Source organism: Diadema antillarum, unplaced genomic scaffold (genome assembly GCF_040938485.1).
Source record: "Diadema antillarum isolate AM-2024a unplaced genomic scaffold, OU_Dant_1.0 seq00001076_RagTag, whole genome shotgun sequence".
Lineage (NCBI taxonomy): Eukaryota > Metazoa > Echinodermata > Echinoidea > Diadematoida > Diadematidae > Diadema > Diadema antillarum.
In genome coordinates this window covers 337733-350317 of record NW_027271899.1, presented here as the reverse complement: position 1 = coordinate 350317, position 12585 = coordinate 337733, and the positions used below count along the sequence as shown (strand labels likewise).

Below are 12585 nucleotides of genomic sequence, written 5' to 3'. Positions count from 1 at the left end.
GGTAGGCCGGGAAGAAATTCGACTGTGAGAGATCGACGATTAGCGTCAGTTTGTTGTTTCTGGAGTCAATTTCAAAGTAAACAAGCTTGAACCAGGGTCCAACGACCAGAAGCTAACGGGTCATCCAGGCGTGTGGGGAGGGAGAGGGAGAGAGAGAGAGAGAGAAGGATGGGGGATGGGGGAGAGGGCGAGTGAAGAAATGGTGGAGATTTCGAAAACAAGACGCAAGATGACTGACCGTTGTACACAACGCTTTGCTTCGTGTTAGTATAACATGGGCTGTATCTCTCCTTCTTTTATTTCTTCTTCTCTTCCTTCCTCATTTTCTTCTGCATTCCGTTCTTCTGATTTTTCTTTTCCTCCTGACTATACTATGTAGAAATCCTCCAGCGTGTATACTCAAGGAGGAACAATGCGAACCCAGTGTCTTCTTGGCGTACTCCCACGTTACTTTGTTAAGGGTTTACTTACGTCATAGACAATAGTTTCGAAAAAGTTAATGTTAAGCTATTTAGCTATTTTTGTTAATAGAAGCTATAAATGATCTTGGTACAGGTTAAATAAAAAGGATGAATAATGCCCTGGTGACTACTTAGGAGTACTGACGCATTCGATGAGCGATTTGAGTACGACTTTTTATGATTCCATCCCCCTACGTTGTGGCATTAAAATTTGTCGTCTGCGCTTCGTGTATATACTGCAGTTCCACGATCACAGCTCCATGCCTTTGGGCGCCAAAACTTTTCTTTCATATAGCTACCCCCATTACAAAATGATGACAGACAAAGATATGTTCCTAGAATTTCTTTTTGATGTATCTTTTTTGTTAGTTTAATCCAGTGTGAGACAGTGACGTTCCTCTAAGATAATAATATATGTAAATTGTTGTTGTGTGTTGTTTTTTGGTCAGACTTGGTTGGTTAGTGAAACCTACAATCTCAAAACGGCATTTCGACTAGCAGTTTTCTGTGAATGCATCAACTGAAAGCAAATGTCAAGAGCATGTAAAAAAGCTGTAATCTCTGGACTCTCAGAGGACCTCAGTTAGATCAGAATAACAACAAAAAAATCGCTGGAAAGTTGCTCGGAAGAGCATGTTATATTTGTTATTGTTGTCGTTATGTGAATAACAGTGTGTGATCTGCAGATCAGGGCCCCGACTTATAAAGACTTGTGATTGATTTAAATCAATCACAACTTTATGATTGAATGCAAATCCGTCTTATAAAAAAGTTATGATTGAAATTAAGACGGAGAACTGCAATCAATCAATCACAGGTTGCGATTGATTACAGCTTTCAAGAGATTTGTGATTGATTTATTTCTATCACAAGTTTTATAAGACAGGGCCCAGTTCAATCAGAAGAGTGCGCAGTGCGGGAGTCAAAGCGTCATCCAACTTTTATAATATGCTGACTCATTTCTGATTTGCTCCTTCGTGTGCGTTTGTGTATATTTACGTACGCTTGTGTATACACTGCATGTACGTATGTGTGTATATGTGTGTTTGTGTATTTTCTATGATTGTTGTACCTGTAGTAATACTCCGTTATAGTGGCATCAGTTGCACCTTTATAGTGGTAAACATAGAGGGGTTACAAAGTTACCATTCAAGTGGTGGTGGTAGTGGTAGTGGAAGTATAATAATAGTTGCAGAAGCATTTGTAGCGGTAAAAAGTATAAAGCCGTATGGTCACAGTAGTAGTAGGCCTATATATAAGAAGTAGCAACTGGAGAAAAAAAATGTTGGTCGTTTATGTTTTAATCGTGGGCTTGTGTTATCAAATATACTGTATGTGTTTGTGTATGCTAGCCTATGTCTGTTCGGTTTTTTTGCTTGTTTATGCGCGCATGTGCGTGAATGGTGTGTTTGTGTATATTTATTTTGCTTGCGTTTTCGGATGGGAGTGTGTGTGTGTGTGTGTGTGTGTGTGTGTCTTTCTGTCTCTATGTGTGCATAAAAATGTGCATGCAGACATCCGCCTAATTTGTCAATCGATCGGATTTATCGGTTAAAGGTCACCGTTTCCAAGATAGAGTCACATGTTCGCCATTAAAGATATTTTATCTAAATTGCTTCCTGACATTCTCCGCTGCCTGTGATATTTCCTGCCGTATGTTCTGCCATACAACCGGAGAGCCTTTTAATGGAGAATAATCACATGATATCGGGCTAAACTGACTGTGGCAGCGCTTCCAAGAATCCAGTGTATGCTTGTCGAATCACATTATCAGTGGCAAACACTTCAACATGTCCTCTAAAAACAATGCGAACGTAGAACAAGTAAGAAAATTACACATTTCGTTATGATCTTCATTCATATTCGACTGAAAATATGCTTCAGAAAATTCAATATCTGTTATAATTATATCATAATACTTTTTTTAACATCAAATTCTAACATTATTTTTTTACAATATTGTTATTATTATAATAGCTGGCATCATTATCATTAGTAGTATATTGTTAACATCATCGTCATCATCTTCATCAGTTGTAGTAGTAGTAGTAATAGTATTACTATCATCATTATTATTATTAGTAGTAGTAGTAGTAGTAGTAGTGGATCATCTGGGCCCTGTTTTATGGAGAATTGAAATTGATTATGAAGTTGATCTCAACTGTAAGTCTATGGCAGCCAGTGCGGTAAGGAAATCTAAAATCGATTTTATCTTTTGATAAAACGGGGCCCTGGATTGTTATTGATATTGTTACTGTTGTTATCTATATGTTCCCACACAGGCAAATACTAAATATCTTCCTTTTTGTTCTCTCTCATTCTGGTGTAGAAAATCGTCGCAAAGATTAAAATAGCTTGGTGGTAATAACACGAATTATGGATGACGTACTTCATCAATCTAAATCTGACCATGATCGCATAGTTTGAGATCTCAAATTCTTGCATTCAAATGTCAATAGAATAATCCCACTCAAGCGGGAATGCGGAATTGACCACCCCCTTTACGGCTGTTCGGAAGCTCTTCTTCGTTTGTCAAGCACCGAGCAAGAATAGGAAGGTGTTTACATATTTTTCCCAAACAGGTCATGAAGAAAATGCGGTTGTCCGACTTTACACTTTCTTTGAATGTCTGGGTAAAAAAAAAAAAAAAAAAAACATCTGAAATTAGAACTCCACGAAATAAACCTGATTGTCAACTGCTAGGGGCGTCCCCCTCCCCCTCTCTATCTTTCTAAATCTTCACCTTTTCTCTCTTTGTCTATTCTTTTATCCATTTGTGACGTCAGGCATTCCCACCAGAGGCATGCCATTCAAAGCCAAATCAATTGGTACATGCACTAAAATAGTGTAGGGGTCATGCGCGTCTGCGCATGCGTCATCCAGTCATTAGCACTTTGGTGGAAATTCTATGATTTCGATGATATAAACTTGATGATTTATACAAGAGGGATTTACGAAGGTTACTTTGGAACGACAAGGCTAGTATCTATTTCATTCTGCGATATTTATGCCATTTCTGTCCAGCAAATTGTTTACATCAGGTTATAATAAGCACTGCCCGTAAGAACGTCAACATGAATTAGGCAGACGCAGGCATACACACAAACAGACAAACAACGCACAGACACACAATTAGATTAACAAGTATCCAGTCAATGGGGTAGTTCCAAGTGTTATAGAAGTGTCTTGAATCTGATGATGGTTGATAACTTCTCCAATAATGTTGGATTAACTGAGGTTTGTCATTCTTTCACAAAATGGTAGTCTGCTGAAACCAAAGTATAGTAAAAAAAAAAGTAATTTGCAGAGTCGTGTCAGGGCGATACCCTTGATTACATCATAATTATTTTACATGTTCCTATGATTCGTAAGCAAAATGTTTATAAGATGAGAGAGAAAACAAACAAAACACAGGTCTACACTAATTTCACTTCACTGCAGTGAAGTGTATGGCAGTGAATATTCATTTACACATATAATCTGATAAAAGCAAACCACACAGTGTTTTGCTGCAAACATCACAAAACAAAAAGTTTCGGAAGCCTTTGGACAAACAATAACATGCGTTAACCATAGATATAGCGTAAATTCATCTAACCGATGGAATATTAATACCATGATGAATGAATCAATATTCACTTCAAATTCACTTCTTGCAAAACTTTTCAAAGTAATTTTCCACTTTCGTATTACAGGCTTCCAAGTTAGCATGTAATAAGAGTATTTCATGGCACTTGTGTCAGTTTAACCTTTATCAAACTTTAGTCCACACTTTTCTAGTCTATGTTTAGCAGACAATATAACATTCTTTGCACATCTTTTGATATCTTCTGACGGCGTCTTCGATCCTGTCGCCTTAACACAAAATGTCAAAATTCACAAAATGAGATACATTGTATCATATTCAACGACTGATTTAATGTTGTGATAAATTGACCTCATGAATCACCATGCTAAGCTGCTATGGGTTGTTTCACCCCCCCCCCCTTTTCCTTCCCTCCATCCAACACGTCCTATGCTTCGCAAAATGAAAAAAGACCGCAATCTTAAATGGTTCCTTGCCCTTTTCAGGAGCTGTGTACACTAACACAGACATGAACGGTCGTCTGCCCCGATCTAAGCTGACGTTTCCCGCCAAGAGCCCGTCATCAATTTGCCGCGCTCCACTGAGCCCGTTTCCGTGGCTGTGTTTTCTCGCTTCATCGAAGCGCACTGCATCGCTTCACAGGAAAGAAATGGAGGGGAATGGAGGAAGGGAAGAAAAAAAAGGTGAAAAGAGAACGATTCCCTCTTCCAATCGGGCGAGGATAATGTGTCCTAATGAATTCATTCAGCTAATGCCGGTGACACGGCGCTGCTAGAGGTGATCGGGACTTTACATTGAATTTGGGGAAAAACAGGGGTATTGGCATCTACTTCTGCGATTAAATTGGCCACACTTAGTCTGCATTATCACCACAGAATTATCATGATCCCATTTTCATAAATCTGTTTTGGCACTCTAGTGGACTTGGTGTCGATGAACGATTCCGACGACATCTCGATGGTGTACGCAAAAAAATCCTCTTAATTGTGAATTCGTGCAATGGGCGTGTTCGAATTTTATTGCCATTAGTGACAGACTAGCAGAAAGTTATGGCAATAGAGGAATGTTATCAAACCTGAAGGATGCGTCATGTTTGAATGTTTTCTTGCGAGTCTAATTCACAGAATCCTTTACTTTCTCCCCCCCCCCCTCTCTCTCTCTCTCTCTCTTCTTTCTGCTTTTTTGTTTATTTTTTTTCTTGGGTGGGGGTTAGTGCAACTGATTCTGCTCCTTATAACAATTCAAGGTGTATAGCAATATAACAGTTACATTGTTGATTAAAAAAAGAAATGAATTAAACATGATGCGAACTAAAATGTAAGCAACAAAGAAAATAATGAACAAAGTAACGTATAGGAATACTCAATAGCATCTAAACGAAACAACTTTTAAAGCACTTTTACGTCAAATTTCGAGTAAATAAACCAAATATATTACGCGTATCACAGACGGTTCACAGTCAGCTCCTTCATCATCCCACCGTGACGTCACCTAAGTGGTACTCGTCACTTTTGTCGTAAATAAAACATATAAAATTTTCCTATAAAACAAACGTGTCCTCTATTACGTGTGTGTGTGTGTGTGTGAGTGTGTGTGTGTGTGTGAGTTTGTGTGTGTGTTTAATTCGCATATCATAATGAACATCAAATTTTCTACCATCCTAAAAGTGGTTGGAACAAGATGACTGAATTTACTCGTTGTTATTGTGGCGGCGGCTATAATTCATCTTTAAAGATGACAGACACGACCCACCAAAACGTTAACAAGTCGACCTCGATTACCAAAGGAATGAAAAATTAGAGGAGTAGGCCTACCTTACCATAAAAGCACTGAATGATTTCCCTCTCAAATCCATACATGGATTTACAAGCGAAACCTAGCAAGGGAATGATATTCCTCGAGTATCCCTTGACTTCTCTTTGAAAGGTTGTATCTAAGAAGTACTAAGTAGGTCTTAACTCGGGGCTGTATCAAAGTCGTAAATGGAGAGGTGTTTCTTTGTGTGTTAACAGTTCAAACTGCAACCAGCGGAGTTCTGGTTTAGATCTACACTACTGATAAAACAAAGGACTGCTTGACAAGTCCAAGTTGTTACGATTCAACCACCTGGTGCACTTTTTCTGGTAGGGTAAGAGAACTATCTACGAACACAATCCAGATCGAGAAGTAGTGCGAGCAGATGATCGTGTCCCATCTGAGATGCACATAATATACGAAGAAGGGCGAGGGAATCGAATACTTTTCCCTACCTGCGATCCTTATCACGTGACCACGTGACTTCAGTAATCGATGGAATCGGACCTAGGAGAAGAGGTCAAATGCTCTGGAGGTTTATAATCGATCTTCAAGAAAAAGAAAGCGGTGAGCAAGGAAAGCTAAACCTACAGTGACCAGATTTTGATCTCACCAGGGGTCATCGGTTCGAACATGAGGCGACTATGATTACAGCACGTCACTCGACGGCACAGCACCTGTAGCTCCTATCACATCTTAAACCTTAACCCTTTCGGTCTCAAAGACTAGCAAAGCCAGGCTTTTCAGCAGTTCCCTCAATTTACAACAACTTTTCCTTGATACAATTTAGTTACAGTTAGCTTATTATGAATGCACTCTATTGGTATTGTTAAGGTCAGTAACTTGTCCTGCATACTGGTTACACTTCATAGTCAGGGTCAATGTCCTAATTCTTATCAGTATTCTCCCACACATATATCTTGTACAGATTGAATATCCTTTGTCCTAAAGTCATAAAGTGGAGGGCTTAGTTAGCCCCTATGTGTTAATTGAACCAAGACACACATGTATAAGCTTAGTGTTGGTGCCTAGAATAAAGCAGTAATTGTAGCCCTTTTCTCATCTACTATACTGACCATGCAAGAACCTATCCCTTGTCCTCCCGTAGTAGCTAGACGTTTGATGTCACCCCTTTGTAATTGTCTCAACTTTATGTCTCTTTGTCCTATTGTTGTAGCCATGCCTCCCTCCAATTACCACCCTATTGCCCGATTGTACCGGTATTAGTTTCTTATTTAATCTCTTCTATGACTATGGAAGTAGCCAACTGGTTAATTGTTTGTATACTTGGCTGGCAATGATGCCAAGTTAAAACTCCTGTTTGGGAGTCAGTCTGAATTTGGTCCTCCTGAAGTCAAGACGCCAATAAATGTTCTCTCTGTAAATGCAATGATTTTACGTTGGTGTGATTGATTCATTGACTCTTGTTTCAAACGCGACACTGGTGGCAGCGGTGGGATTTAGACTTATACATGCCATCGAAACGCTAACACTTTCATCGTTGAAATGCCACAAAATTAAAGACGTTGGATATGCACTGCCAACAACCTGCAAACAAGATGGACCGCAAGGCAAAGGCTGGCGACTTCTGTGTGCTGTAAAGTCTGCATGACAACCGTCACCACAAGGACAATGAAGGTCCTTACTCTTCTGTTGTTGGCATCAGTAGCTCTGGTCTACTTTGTTACATCATCAGATGTCAAAAAGGGGATCGAAGCATCGGTAGACACAGTGATCACTGAAAATGGTTTCTTTTACCCCGTGAGCAGCGACAAGAAAGTGAGGAGAAATGTTTCTGATTTGCTTCTGAAATCGATGCCAAAGCCAACAAAGAACTTTGCTGCACTTGCAATTCATTTGAAAGTATGCGGATACCAAGGTAGCAAGTTCCATCTCGTCATGATCCAGGGCGGGGACTTTCCTCGTGGAGATGGCACTGGAGGCAAGATGACACGGATGACGACAGGACTGATGATGACAACTTTAAAGCCAAACTACCATGGACCTGGCTGGATGAGCATGACAAACGCTGGCAAGAACGTGAGCGGATTGCTGTTCTCCATGAGTAAGAGCATGACCGTCGAGACATCTTGGCTGGACGGGAAGCACATCGTTTGGTAGATCAACCCGGCACATACAATATCACCATGACAACGAAGAGACTTTGACCACGCCACAACATGAGTGCAGTGATTGACAATTTAGTGTTTCTCCTTCTTCCCGGTACGTTTTTCATAACTACACATGGTCTTTGGTTTTTTTTAACTTGTAATAAATTTCATTGTTAGAAGACATTCGTGAAATTCCGTTAGTTCCACAACTAAATCTTGCAAGTAATGTGTTTTGTTTCGATATTCTATAGAGAATGCACACACAATGAGAAATGTGTGATGAAATTTTATCATTGGCACGAAAATGAAGACAACAGATGAAATTGAAACCCTGGGGTTGTCAAAGGCTGTAGATTTATGAGTAAAGGTGCCTAGATTTAAAGAATTATAGAGATAGTTCACTAATGTGCATTGTTGTTCGTATATGGGTGTTTTTACCGGTGAATTGCCCTGCAACTATACAAAGTTGCCTTAGCTGAAATTTCAGGCAGCAATGATTCAACTTGTAATAGCACACGTATGTGAATAAAGCTACAGTTTATCGAAAACATAACAAGAGGATTTCTCCGAAGGGTCGCTGGTAGTTAAAAATATTTATAGATACAGTTGTACCAATAAACCGTATGGAAAATTATGACAGCATCTGCATCTTCCTGGCGTGGCATACCAGTGATTAGGTGAACATTTACATGTGTGATAGAATTTAGTTGGATATGTCAAGTGAATGCAATTACAGTACCCCTTTAGTTGAGTTGACTAGTTGTGTACAAATGATACATGCCAGTGTTGTAGAGGTTAAGCTCCAAGGTTTGTAGAGTGTACAAACTTGTGTTGAGGCTAAGGAACAATCTGCCCTGCATCTATACAAAGATGCCTTAGCCGGATATATCCGGGCCGCAGAGAAATTCCTGTAGAGTTTTGCATGTAGTTGTTTCATAGAATGTTGAAGTAGACGAAGGGTATCAAGATTTGTGTCACCACTTGTCACCCAATTCAGGTTTTACACTGTGATGAATTGTTCAGTTGATGCTGGTATTTACTAGTAATTTGCATAGGATCCAAGTTTCACATCAGAGTTTGTTGTCTCTGCTAACTCAATCCCTCACTCTAGTTTTTTATTTTATTTCATTACACTGAGAGACCAGAATGTTTACACCTACATATGCATTATGAACAGGAATTTGTGTAGTACCCACGCTCTTATGTTGCAAAGGGTTCTAAAATGAATTAATATCCTCCAGTACTGATCTGTTCTTAACTCCTGTTCGTGGTTAACCTTTAATTTTCTTGTCAATGGCGACCACATTGTATGCACACTGTACATGTTGTTTTACTCTTGACCTCGATGTACAATGTGTATTTACAATGTATAATAGCATCTCTTCCGTTTAATGTTTTACCTCGAATGAGGATACTGTCTGTTCTTCTCTTTCTTCTCTTTATACAATTGTCTTACTTCTTCGTTATCTTTTCTTCTGCAATGTTTCATTCTTTCTATAAAACTTAGATTGTCGAAGCTTCAATAACCAATGTCTTTTTTCTGATTTTCAATGTGCATGTTATAGTGTAACTGTATAATGTAAGATTAAAGGTAAGCGCTATTTGTTGATAGATGGACGTAGAGTGAAAATGTAAATACATGTACTGTAAATTTGGGTTGTTATTTCTGTTACATGCTGTCTGTTCGTGTCATTACTTTTTGTCCATGTACATGAGTATACATCGCAGTCAGTTGTAATATATTTTTGAGTTGTTTTGTGATGGGTTCACTATTTGGGAGTTTTAAAATATCTGGACTAATTTATCAATCATAGTTTGGATAAATGTGACAACCTCTCTAACACCTTGTACAAAATCTTCATTATCATTCTGTTACACCTCCTGATTCTGTTTCTCTCTTCTCTTTCCGTAAAGTGTCTTCTCTCTCTGTCTTTCCATGTCATGTATCCATACTGCTACATTCACCCTGATGTGGTAGGTTGTGTATTGAGGACAATACCTCTTTTCAAAAGGGGGGAGTAGTGTTAAGGTCAGTAACTTGTCCTGCATACTGGTTACACTTCATAGTCAGGGTCAATGTCCTAATTCTTATCAGTATTCTCCCACACATATATCTTGTACAGATTGAATATCCTTTGTCCTAAAGTCATAAAGTGGAGGGCTTAGTTAGCCCCTATGTGTTAATTGAACCAAGACACACATGTATAAGCTTAGTGTTGGTGCCTAGAATAAAGCAGTAATTGTAGCCCTTTTCTCATCTACTATACTGACCATGCAAGAACCTATCCCTTGTCCTCCCGTAGTAGCTAGACGTTTGATGTCACCCCTTTGTAATTGTCTCAACTTTATGTCTCTTTGTCCTATTGTTGTAGCCATGCCTCCCTCCAATTACCACCCTATTGCCCGATTGTACCGGTATTAGTTTCTTATTTAATCTCTTCTATGACTATGGAAGTAGCCAACTGGTTAATTGTTTGTATACTTGGCTGGCAATGATGCCAAGTTAAAACTCCTGTTTGGGAGTCAGTCTGAATTTGGTCCTCCTGAAGTCAAGACGCCAATAAATGTTCTCTCTGTAAATGCAATGATTTTACGTTGGTGTGATTGATTCATTGACTCTTGTTTCAAACGCAACAGTATGTTTTCTCTGTTATAGAAAAAGTTGGCTGCATTGATTCCGTATGTATATGCAAATGTTATATTGTACTTTATATTTTTGTTGGAAATGAAATAAAACATATTTAAAAAATGAAAACTAATGAAAGCGGTAGGTGCACCTGACTGGAGAGACTAGTCGGTGTTTTGTGCGCCAGTATTTTCAGATTAGATTTCTTGTATCCAGTGGAGATGATAAGACGATAAGAAATGAAAACAAGAGAAGCAGAATTGCTCTTCAGCCTGTTGAACGGTTTAACCAATCATGTCTAAATGGCCGCGAGTTCAACACTCTTCTTCCATTTCATTAGATCTTTCTGTTATGCCACTTAAACCGAGTTTTCAAATTAATTTCTACATCTCATTTACCTCATCTCTTGCCATTTCTTTCTTTCTTTGTTCTCACGGGTCTGTTCTTTCTCTTTAACTCGTCCCTTCCAGTATATACATACTGTATTTTTATGCCTTCTATCTATCTTTCTACCCCTCACATGTCTTTCTCTTTGTCTGTCTCTTCACTTTCGCTCTCTTTTACTCTTTCTCCTTTACATCTGACGTTCTGAATCCTTCTTCAATAGCACTAGCTTCCGCGTGGTATAGAAATTCATGGATTATAAACGGTATATAGGTCTCACATCTGTAAATAAAGTCCCACCATTATTTGTTCCTGAGATACCAAAAATCAATCTTTAAAAAAGAAGCTATTTTCAAAAATAGTCATACGCGCCTGTTATAAAGACTGATCAGATGCATCTTATGAGGCTGAACTCTACACAAAATACGCCTTATTTGGAGGTTGGACACATATTCTTTTCAAATTTCGGGAGACTATACATTTGTTTCGGCGTATAGTTTCAGAAAACACGTTAAATCCGTTAGTGGTACAACTGTATAGTCGTTCTGTCAATGACATAATTGAGCGAAGTTTGAGCAGAAAAATCCCTCTTACAAATGTTAGGACTCATGTAGAATAAGTTGGTTTACCTACAAGAAACACTGAATCTTTCGTGTATTTTGTATGATTTTTTTTTTACTTCTTTATTTTCAGCACGTGTGTCTATGGATGAAAATGGATGATTATTTACAGGTGCGAGACCTAAATGAAATTCTTCATAAAGTCGTTTCGCGATCGACCCAAGAGAGTATATAAATTTACCCCGAGCTTTGCATACAACCTTGGTTTTTAACGTTGATGAATTGTCTGACAGTCGTTTAATAAAGTATATAACGTTGTCCTTTGAAGGCAGAAAGTGTTGTTGATGGTGCTGTGAGATATCACCAAAGCCTCCAAATGAAGCTTGTTTCCCCTAAACGTTGTCGTGCGTGTTCTGAGTTATTGCCGCATTTTTCGACAGTCATTAACCTCCCTCCCCTCAGCTTCCCCCCTTTCCGCGATAAAAGTGGTTGGTTTATAGGAATATACTCCTGTTTTGGACCAGGAGAGGGTGTTGCACGTTAAAAAAATATTCAGATGGATATGAGGCTCGTGTAGTCAATAGATATATTCAATTCAAGTTTAATTCTATTCATTCACCATCATTTCAGGAGTACAATAAAAAGACACACAAAAATACATAATCATAATTATGCATAGTAATCTTAGAACAAAGCAAAAAGAGTTGAATTTGGCAGTGGAAACCCCAGGAGAAGCATGCTTATAGAAAGGCGCCCCCATCAGTAACACTGAGATATTGATGTAATATATACAATTATAAAATGGGTTCAAGAATGTAGCCAATTGGAAGCGCTGAAACGAGTCACGTGTGCGTGCATTAATTTCTCACTAACATGCACGGCCTGACGTCACAATGTTGACACTAGCAATGCGCACTCAATCAGTTGTTACAAGTGCGTCGCGCGCTACTATACGCGCTGTCAATCCTGTAAACAACTTCGGGCTACCGGCCGGCCTTTCTTGTGTGCATAACATGTTTGGCGTACGTTTACTCTTATACGTACAGTAATACTTATATGTGCG

General features: G+C 38.9%; 1 protein-coding gene across 1 annotated transcript; it reads left to right on the top strand.

Moving 5' to 3' along the window:
- Positions 1-7449: 7449 nt before the first annotated feature.
- On the top strand, positions 7450-7962 carry LOC139743394 (peptidyl-prolyl cis-trans isomerase B-like). Its single transcript, XM_071653879.1, has one exon. The coding sequence runs from the start codon at positions 7450-7452 to the stop codon at positions 7960-7962; it is 513 nt and encodes a 170-aa protein (XP_071509980.1).
- Positions 7963-12585: the final 4623 nt, after the last annotated feature.